Source organism: Desmodus rotundus, chromosome 3 (assembly GCF_022682495.2).
Source record: "Desmodus rotundus isolate HL8 chromosome 3, HLdesRot8A.1, whole genome shotgun sequence".
Taxonomy (NCBI): domain Eukaryota; kingdom Metazoa; phylum Chordata; class Mammalia; order Chiroptera; family Phyllostomidae; genus Desmodus; species Desmodus rotundus.
The window spans coordinates 4,482,340-4,498,035 of record NC_071389.1 but is presented as its reverse complement, the minus strand read 5'-3'; the positions used below and the strand labels follow the sequence as shown (position 1 = coordinate 4,498,035).

Sequence of the window (15,696 nt, the reverse complement as noted above, 5' to 3'; positions counted from 1 at the left end):
ACATGGATTGGTTGCCTCCTGTATGCTCTCTGACCTGGGACCCAGTCCGAACCTGCAACCTAGGCACTGCCTCGACCAGGAATTGAACTCGTGACCTTTTGGTTTATGGGATGATGCTCCAACCAACTGAGCCACACCAGCCAGGTTGTCACCTAAGTTTTAAGACCCCTTCCCCCTCCCCCCTCAACACCAGTACCAAAAGTTTCTTACATGCAAATTTCTTAGCTGCTTCACTTATACAAGGGAATCAGCCAATCTTTCTTAGATTACTCCAATAAAAACTGGACCACTGCCCAAACATCCATATAGTTTAGACTATCAGAATGAAGAGATTCAAGCCTCTGCTCCATTTTAATGGGAACAAACCCCCTAAATGGGAATAACTATAGGATCATAGCACTTGCCACCAAAATGCAGTGCCTGCTTATAATCTGCATCTACTCAAGGACAAGTTATTAAGAGAAAAGGTACGGCACTTAAATGTCTGTCCTTTTACTCGATGTTGCCAACCTCCGAGTATTTACATTTCTTATTCATGTATAAAGGTGTACCAGTGAAAGGAACACCTGAAAACACTGTAGTATTAAATATGTAAACTTCATATTAATGACAAGGTCTTTCAAGTAAAAAGGATTCTATTAGAAACAAGTAGGTTCTAGCCTAGCCTGACTCACAAACTATGACTGTATGTCACAAGGTAAAGAGGACGACAAAAGTTTCAATATGAAATATGACAGGAGTTACAACTGTGTTTCTAGGGAAAAATGGAAAAGGGAAGCTGTATTAAAAATTCTATTATTGGTAATGAAAATAAGCTCAGATACTTTTCCATGTGTTTGAAAAATTCTGCAATAATTTGCAAAACAAAATCAAATCCTAAATAGTGAAACAATTTGCAACTTTAACAGAATAAAAATAACATTATTTTAAGAATGAACGTGACACACAGGCTTAGGATTCTGCCAAGTCTTTCTTATTGTAAACAGCAATGCTTCCTAAACTGTACTATGCATGCAAATCACCTGAGGAGCTTATTAAAATGCAGATTATGGTCCAATAGGAATGGACAGAGCCTGGGAGTCTGTAATTTTCACAAACTCCAGGTGATGTGATGATACTGATCTAAGAACCACACCTGAGCAATGAGGACACATAGCATACTTTCTGCAGTGTCGTTATGTGGCTATAACGACACATAGTATTTGTCCTCAATAGTATCAACTTATTCAGGAAGTCCATGCTTTGTTATGTAACATCATAAGATTAAGTATTAATGAGGCTAGAAAATTGTTTACATAAGGTTATAATCTAAAGTTAAATAAAACTTCATGCTGAACATTCAAATTGAATGCTGGAGTAATTTTTAACCTCTTAATATTAACAGAATCTTGATTACTCAGTCTTAAAGCCCTTTCTCAATAGGAGTTATTCTTTGTTGGGAGAATATGCTCTATGCAAAAATATATTTTGCCTGGAGAAGTGAGCAATTAATATTCATCAGTTACATAATTATTTAATAGAACTCATTCCCAAAAATATGGCTGAGAAAGGTGGTTGATTTTCATGTTATTTCTCAAATTAAAATTTCAAATCTCTAATACTTTTCATGCTACTACCCAAAGTTAAAAAACAAAACAAAACAACAATAAAAACCTAAATATCAAAACCATTTATCTCTTCCCTGGGCTCTTGGTCCCATTTTAAAAAATTGACACATTTTCAATAGAGAAAATCAAGATAAAAGACAGACTTCCATTTTCAGAAGTCACTTTCAACTCCGCGCTTTCCGTTTTACTACAAGACTGGATATTACAAGAACCTTCTCTCTGCTCTCCCTGGTGTTCATGCTGCTCAACAGCATTCCGGACCTCGGCTTGGATGCTTTCATTTCTCTCTTTAAAAGCCTTCAGGGGGGATCTGACCCGTGTGGCTTAGTTGGCTGGGTGTTGTCCCGCAAACTGAAATGTTGCCAGTTCAATTTCCAGTCAGGGCACATGCCTGAGTTGCGGGTTTGGTCCCAGGTCAGGGCGTGTACAAGAGGCAACCAATCAATGTTTCTCTCTTACATCAATGTTTCTCCCCCTCTTTCTCCTTCCTTTCCCCTCTATCTAAAAATAAACACATAAAATCTTTTTAAAAAGCCTTCAGGAGGTCCCCAAATGCACTCTTTGGAGAGAATACAAGGTCCCCCAAAGTCAACCTGCAAGCCATAATTCTGGCCTAATTCCTATTGCATCTCCTCGTGCAACCTCCTTCCTCCCCAGCCACACTTAATGCACTTGCTGGGCACATTTTTGCAATTTCCTGTCTCCATGCCTTTGCTTGTGATATTTCCTACAGCTGGAAAGCCACTTTTCCTCCACCCTCTCAACCATGGCCTGACAAAAAAATATATCCTTCCTTCAAAGTTCAGTTCAAATACACACCTCCAAAGGGCCTTCCAGAAGCCCTTAGCCTCTGTGCTGAGGGGCCTGAACCTTCAACAAGGAGGGCCCTGAGCACCTGGCAAATGGTTCACCTTCCCTGCTGAAATGCTGGATTCCTGCAGGGCACAATGGCACCTTGCTTCCCTCTGTAGACACTCTACCCATTACAGTGCTCAGTGCATATACACAATTTCTAAAAACTGAACTACATGGAATGTTTAGTTCTGAAAATGGGAAGTGGGAGAAAATTATCTAGTATAGTAAATATTAATGAACCAGCAACTAGGTTTACAAATAACATGAGCGTAATTTCTATTGGGCTGGGTGCTCAAAAATAAAACTACAGAGATGAGAAAGGTAGTTAAGGATGAACACTTTTTCACCTTCTCCCTCCGAAGGCTAATTACAACGCTGAGGGCACCTCCTCTCTCTACAAAGTCAGAGCAGATCAAATTGTCTTCTCACTAATGTTAGCTCCATCTGAGACAGGTCACTGTGTAAGTGCTCCCTGTCTCCAATCCAATGCTGGCTAAATTTGTCTGAGCAACAGCAGATAGAGAGAGCCATACACAAAGGCCAGCCAGGATTCAAGGGACGATCATCCAGGTATGAGACACTGGAAGTCTTGGTTCAGACAACACAAACATGTTTTTGGCGTGAAAGAAAATGAATGTCACTGTCATCTGAATAATCATCTCATAATTTTGAAGAAAACTGCAATGTATATAAAAATTAAACAAAACACAATTTTGGGAACACCCATCCATGACTTTGTATTATTCTTAACATGGCTCCCTTCCTGGTAATTTAAAGTCAGCTCTACCTGGGCTCTCATTTTATCAGGTATGACTTTAGCATCAGAGAGCATGTAAATCATCAACCTAGAGCCCCTGGAAGTTCTGAAAGCAGAACCCAAGGGGCTTGGCTCCACTCATCCTCTCAGAGCTCAGCAAGGGGACACTCACTGTGATTTACACAAATGTACTCACACCCAAGACTCTGCTGTGGTTTAGGTCCAGTCGTGTTGTAAGAGAGAAGTGCACAGCCAAGGGGAATTTGATACACTCAACAAAGATTCTTTACTATATTTTACTGCTAATTATACATCTTATAAGAATACTGAGGGAGGCAAATGGTTATAGAAAAAGATAATAAACTACAGGATATCTGTACGACCATGGCACTAAATATTTAACTTGCGGTTATTCTCTTGGGTACCATGAGGTTAACATGTAATACTCACTCAACTAAACCTCTATAAACAGTTGGTTTTCCACAATCATAGCCACTATTCCCACTTCAGTGGGTAGCAGTGTTCAGAGAAAAACCAGTTTTGTGCCTGTGTAATAAACACCAGAAACCAAAGAGCTGTGAAAGCCATTTATGCCCAGGCCCATCAGGAAATTATGTCTGCAGAGCTCACTGAAGGGACCAGTAAGAATGAAATCTCCTCAACAAAGCTTCAAGACAAAAATACATCCCTTAAGCTAGGCACTGCCCTTCACTCCTTCCCAATTTTTCAACTAAAAGGGTTTTTGGCAAGGTAGATTAATGAGAAACAGGTAATTTTGTTTTACACAAACTCAATTTTTCTGTAAGTGGAAAGTAACTGTACTTTCACAGCGTGTGGCTACTCTGTGTAGTATTGCGGGTAGATGAGAAGAATAGTCATTTTCAGGTATTTTTTAGGCACTCCTTATAAACAGTATCTCATTTAAATTCTCAAAATTATTCCCAGGAGTAGAAGGATTGGCCTGTTTTACAGACACAGACATTAAAGGACAGAGAGGCTGAATAACCTGAGTAAGGCTCTAGAGCAGGTAAATGGCAAAGGAGGCAAGAGCCGTCATTTTGCTCTTGGCACAGCAATAGCCCAAAGTGTGCAAACAGTTTACAAAGATTATTTGTAGCACCTATAAAATTCTCACTCAAAGAAACACCATTTTTGAGAAAATAATTTCCCAGTCCCTGTCAGGATTTGCCCTCAACTTCCCAATAACAGTGCAAAGGAGACCGCACAGTCAGAAGAGATCAGCACGTACTACAGTTACTGGTGAGACCAAGAATAGAGCACAGGCCTGCTGACCCTCACCCAGGCCCAATCAGGCATGTTCTTTGGATGCTGACACCCTTCTGAAGTTTCAAGTCAGTTGAGAATAGCAAAGAAATGAGTTAATAATTCTGATAAATAGAAGAGAATACGGAAAGTATCTACGGATTGGCTATAAAAAGAGGCATGACCACATGAAGATTTCTACCAAGGAAGTTTTCAACCAAGAACACTGCTGCCTGCATATTTCCTCAGCTTCCACAGCAAAAAAAATGAAAAAGAACCTTTGTCCTTCCCTCCCTGTAAGTTGTGAATGATTACCTTGCTTATGTAGATAACTAAGGAAAATATGAGTGCCTTTCCCAGCTGATTAGAATACTTACAGATTTACCCTACTACCAAACTCCTCCAATCCTATGCAAAAGACAGCCAGACACAGGAACAGTTAGCCAATGTTAGCCATAATACATCTTCTGGTGCTGCAAACAACAGTCCCATTAGCTCCAATGGCCCTGCCCTGAAGAGGCTGAAACAGGAAGACTGCTGGGTGTTACTGAAGTAAAGAGAGAGAGCCATGTGACTGGGAAACCAAGACGGTGGAGAAGTGATGAGGAAGGGTCTCAGGAAAGAGGTGCCTGCAAAAGACCAGAGCGCCAGCTCGAAGACTTGATGTACTAACTTCTCTGTGGTGAGAAAAGGTTACTTATTGAGTCTGACATCATCAATAAGGAACAACCAAGAGCAAGAAGAAAACCAGTCAAAGACTCTTTCTTACCTAGGTTACTGAGGTTTCTACATGGGAGTTAGAACTAGATAAAATTGGCATTTCCAAATGCTAGACTGAATTTTAGGATTAATGCTTACTTTTGCTATGATCAATTAATTTTTTAAAATAGAAAGATAGAAGTTGTTGTCGAGTGATACTTTGCATCAGATTCTTCATGGTTTCCAAGTTTTAGCAAACCACATGGTTTCCAAGTTTTAGCGAACCTCAGTACAGGGACAGGTAACACTTGAGTCAAGAGGTTATGAGGTAGCTTGTCACATCAAGTCAAAGCTACTCACTGACATCTCTCAATTTCACCCCAATTTAGCCAAACCAAAATTCCCATACTTGGGTAAAGTCATTTTACTTTTTAAAAGTATCTATCAATCTTCAAATAACGGAAATCCTCAAAAAACTTTCCTTCACTGTTCTCCATTCAATACCTCCTTCCAATTTTTCTGGAAAGAGCAAAAAATAAGTTGGTTTTATGGACTGATTACATAATAAATTTATTTTAATGTATGTGAACACTGTTCTCCCTTTTTATCACTTTTTTTAAAAGATTTTATTTTTTCATTTTTAGAGAGAGAGGAAGAGAAGGAGAAAGACAGGGAGAGAAACATCAATGTTTGGTTGCCTCTCGTGCACCCTGTACTGAGGACCTGGCCTGCAACCCAGGCATGTGCCCTGACTGGGAATCGAACTGGCAACCCTTTGGTTCACAGCCCTCACTCAATCCACCGAGCTACACCAGCCAGGGCCCTTTTTATCACTCTTAAAATGACTCATCTCTCGGCATATTCAGATATATAACAAATATTAAAAGTTTAATCTAGTTATGATTGATGATGCAAACCACTGATTTAAAGGAGGCTATACTTGAAATCTCAGAACCTGTCCTCCCTGTTATGGTACCATTGTTCTTAAGGTACTATACAGAAAGTGTCTAGAAACAGTTCATTAAAAAATAAATAAATAAAAGAATCAAAATTGAGTAAGAAAAAGAATCAATAAACACCCAATTAGAAAACCAAAAAACAAATAAAACAAAACCACCTACCTATTTTTACAATGAATATTCTTCATCCATCTCCCCCTTCCACTCCTGGAGAACATGTCTAAATATTCACCCCCACCACAAGTCCCGAAGAGCACTTGTGACTGGACTCTGCTTCAGCCACAGATACTGGGAAGTAGCTGGTTCTATTCCACCCTGCATCTCCCCTACTCCTTAGCCTAGCCAGAGGAGGACACTCCCTGATCCACCTCCACTAGCACCTGGAGGAAATTACAGATAAGTGAGGCAGAATCCCTGGACAATATTCTCTTCATACAACTTTACTCTGAAGTTTTCTTAGCAAACCCTCCTACCCCAAGTTTAGGAAGCGTACTCAACAGATCTGACTCTCAGTTTTGTGAAATATCATAGGAATTTTTTAAAGCCCCATTTAAGCAATTTATAACAATTCTTGTGCATCCATCAAATGAAAACTGCAAACTTTTAGGGCTGGAAAATTAAAGAGTTAAAACTATTCTTCAAACCACTGTAACAGTAAATACAGGAAAAGTCCCAATAGAATTCAAAGCATATGAGCTACAAACCACATCAACCAAATCTGAACTAGTGATAAACGACATTTCCTATTCCAGCCACTGTATTTAAAATTAGACGTTAACTTCCCAATACCCCAACACCCACTCCCACCCTCTAACTTAACCCTCTCTTGCCGAAGACCTGTTTGTTCTTACAACAGAAGTCCACTTTCTTCAGGGAAATAGGCATAATCTGTCACTTTCTATCTAGAATCCTGAGCTAGAACTAAATGTGAAGGAAGTAAAATGAATAGGATGCTAAAGGCCAGCCTGAAATCTGAGCACAGCGCAGGGTTAAAGGAAACCATTTCATAAGATCAAGTGTGGAGAAGCAGCAGGAGCAAAGAGGAAAAAATCAAGTTACATAAAGTCCAATTGTACTCACTGTTTCCTTATTGGGAAGCAGCTCCTTTCGGATTCTGAAGAAGTTCTTGCCGTACTGCCTGAGCCCCTTAACGAAGCGTTTCTGTGATAAAAAGAAACAACAAATAGGATGTAAAAACCAAAAACAAAACAGGATGTCAGCAAAGCAAAGATATCTGCAATCAGCAGAATAACAACCGCAAAAACAAAAAAGTCTTAGCGAGGGAATACCACTGGTCTAGGATGCGGGACCCACCACCAGGGCAGGCCCCCCACAGCTTTTCTCAGAACCCCAAGCCCACACCTCACACGGGCTCAGGCAAAGGACATCTACGTCTGAGGCTCGGAAGCAATCTGTGCCCTCTGTGCTACCAGTCTACGCACTGGTTCACCGAGGTATAAACAACAAATATACTCCGTGTTTCAATAAAACAGGATGATTGCCTGCCACCTCAGAACCAGGCTTCCCAGAGTGTCGAGCAGAAGGGCGAAAACAGAACCAAATCTGGAGAGTTTTCTACAGAAGGGCACCCTAGAGGGTTGAAAGGCCCTCTCCTTAATCTGAGGAATTCACTAGGACGGCACCGACATCAGAAGCCCACTGGGAGCCTGAACACCAGTTGGCCTGCCCCGCCATCTCCGTCGCGAAAAGCCACTCCAGGACACCACATAAAGAACCATCAGCACCCCTTCCTTCTTCCTGAAGCCCCTCACCGAACCCCCCCCCCCCAATTTCCTTAGCAGCCTGGAGACTTTCACGTTGTCCCATGGCTCCCGGGCAGCCCGTCCCCGCCCCAGTGGGGGGCAGCCCCCGGTTCCCCCGGCTCCCACCTCGGGCTCCGGGCCCGAAGCCCAATGCCTGGTCCTGTGCGGCCGACCTGCCACTGCACGTCCCGGCTGGGTGGGCGCGGGTGGCTAGGCAGCCACAGGTACGCGGGGCCAGCGCTGAGGCCACTTAGGGTCCCGAGCAGCGAGAGGCCACGCCTGTCACCCACCTCTGGCTCCAAAAATCGCAGGCAGGAGGCAGCCAGGGTGGCTCGGTGTGTGAGCGAGGCGGGCCGCGCAGCGCGGGGCGCAGGGCGCGGGGCTGGGGCCACCGCTGCCACCGGGGGAGGAGGCTGGAGCAGCGCGCAGAGCCCAGCGCGGCCGGGCGGCTGCAAAAGGCGGCCTGGATTGCCGCGCTGCCCGCCGGCCTCACACTCCGTCCCCCGCCCCGGGGCTCTGCGCCAGAGCCTCCCAGGACTCGGGCGCTGCCATCTCGGGTCCTTCCTTCTGTACAGCAGAAGTAAATTCCGACGCCGAAGCACAGAAACTTCCTCCCTACCACTGCGAGAGTGAGCAGAGGGTGCCTACCGGTCTGGGGCCGAGCCGGGACTCGGGGCCCGTCCCAGGCCGCTCCTTTTCCAGTCCTCCCTCCCAGCGGGCAGAGTCAGCAGCGCTACTGCCAGCCGTCCACCAGCCCTGGGCTGCGAAATGGGAGGCCAGCCCGACGACCCCGTGGTCCCTTCCGGCCGGTATTGTGGGCGGCTGCTCCCAGCGGCCCAAGCATTAGGCTGCACCTCGCAAGGCCCAGTTCACAACGAAATCACCGCGGAAGCTTCCCAGCCAATAAATCACCTGCCCACCGGGAGGAGAGTCCCTCCCATTCCCCGTGTTTGAGACCAGCGGGCAAATTAGGTGAGGAGCCAGACTTGGCCTGCAGGACTGATCTGCAACCTCCTACTCCCTTCCCAGAGGCTCTGCATTTTCAGATTTCAGCCCTTTCTAAGATGACTCATCATTGTCAGTTTTCAGTATAATTCTTATACCTCAAAGGAAAAGTCTGTCAAGGCACAAAAAAAGAAGCAAGCCCTCCTCTAGTGTGGAAAAGAGTGACCTCAGGTACTTAACAAAAGTATTCTTCTTAGGATCAACTTGCAACCCTGACTACCTGCAAGGCATCTCCCCTGGGGGTATGGAGAGGGAGGACGCTGCCCTGCCCTCAAGGAGCGCCATAGCAGACAGGTAAACAGATCAATCTCTGGGCCCTTAGAAAAGCATCAGAGGAACAAAGGGCTGTGGGTGGGGCTAGGAAGAGGAAGCAATTTACACTGCTGGTGTCTTAGAGGAAGTGACAAGGAAGAGCATGAGCCTGCCAGGTGTGCTCAGCAGGGCTTCAGGCAGAGGTGTCAGTCAGGAAGGGGATACAGAACATTCTGGGAATTACAAGGAGGACAGGATGTGCAGAAAGGAGTGTCAGCAGGTAAGACTGGAGTGGCAGGAGAGGAGAGATCAGGTTGCAGAGAGCCTTTCAGGCTCAACCGAAGGCTTATGGTATTAACTGTAGATGGGTAGAGAAGTTCAAGCCCGAATGGTCCAGGAAAAAAGCCTGGGTAAGAACTGCTCCAGTGGCCGTGTGGCTGTGGCCTAGGGACAGACCCGCTGCAACAGAGAGACTAAATGGGCTGGTGGGATAACCCAGGTGTGAGATGAGGAAGGCCCGACCTCAACCTCCGCCATCAGAATTAATGCTGCTTCAATGCACTCTTTTAAGTATTTCCTGAGTACCTAGCCCTGGGAAGAATTTAAAAGTGGCCATGGACCTTTATTAAAATTGACTCATTTTTAGCAGATAAGATAAATGTGTATGGAATCCTTACAGAACAATCTGAGACTTAATTCAGCCAAGCATAAATTAATGAAGTGCAGCTCCTTGGTGCAGCAGGAGAGCCAAGAGGGGTGGACTGTGTAGTCCAGAATGCCTTACCCAAGACGGTGAGGCGGGGCCAGACCACGAGAACAGACAGCATTTGCAGAGGTAGAGGGGTTTGGAAGGTCCTCCATGAAAGACAGGAGGTGGAGGATGAAAACTGGTTATAGGACAAGAGAGTCTACACAAAGTTGAGGTGGGTGACCTGGCGTGAGTCATGGTGGAATGCCAGGACCATGTGATCTGAAGGTGGGCTAGATGCCAAAGGACACAGAACAGGGTCACTAGGAGAGGGGGGCACAAATGGAGGTGGCATCTAAAGAAGGCTGACTCTAGAACATCAGGTTAACGTGGTGGGGCTGAGCAAACCTGAGTTCAGATTCTGATTCTGCTACCTGTTATGATGTAATCCTTGAACATCATCCGTTCAAATAATAGTTATTAAGTACCTATTATATGCTAGGGTCTTACATATATTAATTTGAAATTGTTATAACCTACAAATAAGTACTATTATCATCTCCATTTCATTTATTTATTATATTATTTTTAAAGAGTTTATTTTTAGAGAGAGGGGAAGGGGAGAGAGGGAGAGAAACATCAATGTGTGGTTGCCTCTCGCACGCCCCCTGCTGGGGACCTGGCCTGCAACCCAGGCATGTGCCCTGAACCAGGAATTGAACCGTGATCCTTTGGTTCACAGGCCCACAATCCACTGAGCTACACCAGCCAGGGCGATTATCTCCATTTTAAAGACAAGGAAGCTGAGGCACAGATGGTTAAGTAACTAGACCAAAGTCACCCAACGCCTCAGAGGAAGACAGAATTCAAACCCAGGCTCCAAAATCCATGCCCTGCACTGCCACACTCTGTAAAATGGAGGTAAGAGTCTACAGATATAACCATTTTCACTCATGGTACCATTATCTGTGACTCTGCCCTTTCCTGTTAGCCCCAACATCAAATCACCAAGTCTTCAGTATTCTTCCTAAGAAAGGTCTTTGAATACCCTCCTTTCTTTCCATTCCAGTGCTAGTCCAGGTCCCTTATCCCTCTCTCCTACTAGCTAACCTATTAACCCAGCTCCCCCATCCAGCCACGTATTAGCCTCTGCAAGGAATTTTTCATAGCCACCGAGTTAATCGTGAGTCCTCTCATCCTGCCCCTTTCCCCTACCTAAGAGTAGCTCTTTGACCTATTTAGGGTGGTTTTTATGCCCCTTAGTCCCCAATTCAGGGGCACTCCAGGATCCTATCACTGTCTACCTTTCTAACCAGACATCCCCTGATGCCAATTAGCCCACACTGCAACTGTCTGAACTCTGGACTATCTTTTCTACTAACATCTATAGCCTACCCAAGATATTTCCACTTTACCTCAAGCCCAAGTTCAAATCCCTTCCACTCCAAAATGAAATTTCCCCGACCATTCCCTCCCATTCATCTGGCATTTATTTGTATAAAGGCTCATGCTCTAATAGAGTCTACATGCTCTGAAACACAGGCGCTATATCTTACACCACTTCACCTCCTGACAGTATTAGGCAGTTGGAGCTCCCATGTTTTTGATATGTAAAAGTGAGATAAACCACAAAATGATGAGCCTGGACTAGGGTGGTCACAGTGGAAATAGACCATTAAAAGTCAAAGGGTTCATTCTGAATTGTGATAACAGAGTTGACTTTCTTGCCTCCATGACACAAAACTCTCCTGATTTTCCTCTTATCACCTGGCTTAATTCTCTATTCAACCTCCAAATGTTAGGGCTTTCCAAGGCTTTGTTCAAGGCTTTCTGCTCTCCAAACTCCCTCCCAATGTTACCTCCCACTGCACCCTTGGCTTTAAATATCATCCAAGATGCTCACAACTATTTCTAAGCCTAAATCTATGGTCTAGGCCCATTGGGAACACTTGCTTGAATGTCTCAGACATTTCAAATTAACTGCCTCCAGAAATATGATTTTGACATCTGGTGGTGAACACAGACCACTTCTGTCAATGTATTTCAATGACTATGCTATCAAGTGCAAAGTACCACTGGCTCCACGTTTAAAAAAAAAAAAAAGGAAGTAAAAGCTTCATGTGGCCTTCACTGTTACTTCTCTATGGAAACCCACAAGGCCTCAAAACTGGTAAAACATCTGCTTCTCAGAGACCAGCCTTTACCTTGTGGTTTACCAGAAATGGAAAGTAGCCTTTAAAATTGAAACCAAGCCAATCCTCTCAGAGCAGTCAATGATTATGTCAATATGTTAAATAGGCTTTCTGAGGCTGTAATCTCCTTTCCCTATATTAATTCATCTCTTTTCAAATGAAAACCTTGAAGTTTTTAAGACTTCACACCTTAATAATTAACTCTACTGACTTCAAAATATACAGGTACAGGCATACCTTGAAGATATTGTGGGTTGGGTTCCAGACCACCACAATAAAGCAAGTATTGTAATAAGTAAGTTGGAATCTTTTTGTTGGTGGAGGGTCTTGCCTTCTATTTGTATTTAAAAAAAGAGGGGGAGTGTGGCCAACATCTGTGAAGTACAATAAAGCAAAGCACAATAAAATGAGGTCTGCCTATATGCTTAGCTTCTAAAAAACAGCACACAGACGCGGTCTGTTTCTTAGTAGCTGAGCTAAAATTCGGCATTTCTAGTGCTGAAATTCCAGGCCTCATGAATTATATCTATGTCCCTTGGCTTTTCTGTCCCTGATGGTGTACAGATATTAGAATGCTAGGATGCCAAGGATGATGGAGAAATAAGACTGTGCTCATTTACAAGGCGGTACTTCGGCTGGGTCACCGCTCTGTGAGTTCAGCTGCCCTGCTTTTTACACTCCAGAGACCTGCGGTCCCGCCACTCTCCAGAGCACAAACTGATGCCTCGGGGTGTTTGTTACCAGTTAACCTGACTTTGTGCCTTTGGGAGCACAAAACAAGTCTTTTAATTCTGAATCCCCACAGCCAGATGAGATCCAAATATAAATATAAATTTATTTATGGCAAGGAGACTATGCTTTGTTTTACAAACCTAAGTTGTGGCTATGCTCTACTTTTTATTTTATTTACTGAAATATATTTTGACATATAACACTGTATAAAGTTGAGGTGTACAACACATTAATTTGATACACATATATTGTAATCGGATTGTCACTGTAGTGATAATTAGAGCCTCTCTTATGTTACATAATTATGCTCCAGTTTTCAGACAAATTGCTATCATTTGCTATTATTAAGCTAAAATTTCACATCGGCATCAGGAGTTACCCACCTATACATTCCTAATTGAGAGTATTTAATTCCTGGCTCTAAAAAACGGGAGTTACCCAAGCATAGTATTTACTGTTAAACTGGGTTTTAATAGAATCTAGAAAGCTCCATTTCTCATTTTTGGTAGAATGGAAAGAACATGAGATTCAAATTCAGAAGTCCTAGGATCTAGTCTGCTTTTCTGTTCCATAAAGGAAATTCTGACATGATTGTTTATAGACACAGCCACTTCTGAAACGGGAAATACTTAGTAGGAATAAACATAATTGGGTCAAAATGCAGTAACATTTTCTCTTATGATAAAGTAAACATTGAAAAGTTCCTGATGCTACTGCTGAGCCTGCCCATGTCAGAGCCCCCTGAGTCCTGTGCCCATCACCCACCCAGATGCTGACCCTCTCCACCCTCGAGATGGCCAGGTGTGCCTCAGGGCAAACAGCTTCGCTGTTCTGGATCCTGACGTGAAATAGGTAGGGAAACAGCACCCTGCACAACAGTGAAAACGACTGACACTGAGTAGTGCTAGGATATGTCTTAAGGACTCTAGGTACACTGACTCCATGAAGCTTCATTTCACAGATGGAAATCTCCATTTCACTGATGGAAAAACTAACCACGTCACCAAATCCCTGGACCAGGAGGAGAGGGTCAAGGGAGACAAATGCAAACAACTAGGAACCTCAGAGATGGGGTGAGGCCCAAGAATGGCGTCAAGGACAGGGTGCAGATCATGGCTGCAAAGAGCATTTGTTGCTGGGTTTGTTTGCATTTCAAGATTGTAAGTGTTCCCCCCAAAATCTATAAATGTAGAAGTAAAGGCTATATTCTCGTAACAATTTATTCTCGCCTCAGTGTGTTCATCTAAACTGGCAAAAAAATATCTGCCTATCTGTTTCAAAAATTTTTTTTCTGAACATCAAATTGGATAGCAAATAGAAGTGCACTAGAGTGGGAGTAAGTCCTTCAAAAAATAAGGTGTACTTATCTCCCTCATCTGCACATGAAACTCCCAACATGGTTCATCTCAAGGGCTGGATCTACCCTGTGCCTGCAGCAGAGAAGACAGGCAGGAAGATGGGTCTATGCCTCATAAATGGCTAAAAGATAACTCTGCATTAACCCCTGGCTGAGAGCTTTCAAAATTAACTCCCTCTGGTGAATTTTAACTAGTACATCACAGTCAGAAACTCACCAGGACTTCTGAAAAGCAACGTCTACTCAATCCTCTTACATATAAGTGTTTGGAAAATACTGTCGGTATTAAAATGATTCCCACTGTGAAAATGGCTGCTTCTGCTCTACCCTGTTTTCTGCACAAAATTTTATGTTAATAACTCACTGGTTCTCAGGGGACTGAAGAACATGCATATTTGCAAGTAAGCAAACCACAGTGTGCCCCCATCCCCTCTTCCGCCCTGCTAGAGATATAAAAGTGTAAGCCCACAAGCCAGGCAGGGAGTATGAGGAGCATGCCCACTGCTCTTGTCAAAGCCAAGAGCAGCAGCATCATATTGAAGAGTGTCCTAAATGTGGGCCTATGTTAATGAGTAAGATGAAAAAAAGAGAAGACTGATGCCAAGCAGACGAAATGAAAGCCTTTCCAAACACCTGTATTACACAATGTCTACCTACCTGCTCATCAATCACTCTTTCTGAACAACTGCTAGATGAGAACCTGTAGCATTTCATCTCTATAATCCTATTTGTTATAGATTCCTGTCACCCCATATTTAAAACACTTCCTGCTGGAGGTATGCTATTGATGATGCTTTGAAAAGTATCATTTGTTTTTGGTTTTAATTATTTAACACATTAATGAAACGGTAACTGAGTAAGGCATTACTTTTTTGATAAACACCACCCAGAACCAACTTGCGTGGGAGGAGACATGCCAGCAATCATGGTGGGCATTTCCAAGAGTTCTGACTATGTTGTTCCTCATTTCTGAATCCACTTTGTAAGTACACTCTGAACTTATTAGCATTATGCCAGGATAACTACAGTAGTTATACCTGGATTTTCAACTGTGTGGGAGGCCGGCACCTGCAATCCTTGAGTTGTTCAAGGGTCAACTGTAGTTAACAGTTTCATTAAACTAGTTATAGTTTTTTTTTAAAGCAAACAGGATAATTTTAAAATAGCAACCACAATTTTACTGATGGTTCTCATCTCTCATTTAGATCTGACATTTTTCTCTAGCTCAAATGTGCACCCATACTTTCTATTCAGAGTAACAGCTTCTGTTGTCTCAGAATATCATAATCTCAACATGGACAGTGATGGGTCCTAGACCAGTCCTCCTCAAGAGAGGTGTCACTGGACCCATTCTACAGATGAAAAAACTGAGGTTTAGCTAAATTAAATACCCTGCCTAATCCATAGGTAATCAAGAAGGGTAGAGAGTAAATGAGATTTCAAAATAGAATTACTTAAAATCTAGGTACAGAAACATTCCTTTTATCTACTCATCAGAGGAATTAAAGGTTGTTATATTTTCTTTTTAAAAAAACCTCAAAAGCAAATTTTACATATACACATATAC

The 15,696-nt window shown here is 43.2% G+C and overlaps 1 protein-coding gene across 9 annotated transcripts in view; it reads right to left on the bottom strand.

Annotated features, from left to right (window-relative positions):
* Nucleotides 1-15,696, bottom strand: part of RERE (arginine-glutamic acid dipeptide repeats) — a 392,196-nt gene that overhangs the window by 47,802 nt on the left and 328,698 nt on the right. For all 9 annotated transcript variants that reach the window (XM_053920116.2, XM_045190485.3, XM_045190486.3 and 6 more), the window contains one exon: nucleotides 7,221-7,301. In XM_053920116.2, coding sequence (XP_053776091.1) covers nucleotides 7,221-7,301 — 81 coding nt within the window. The remainder of the gene's footprint in view (nucleotides 1-7,220; nucleotides 7,302-15,696) is intronic.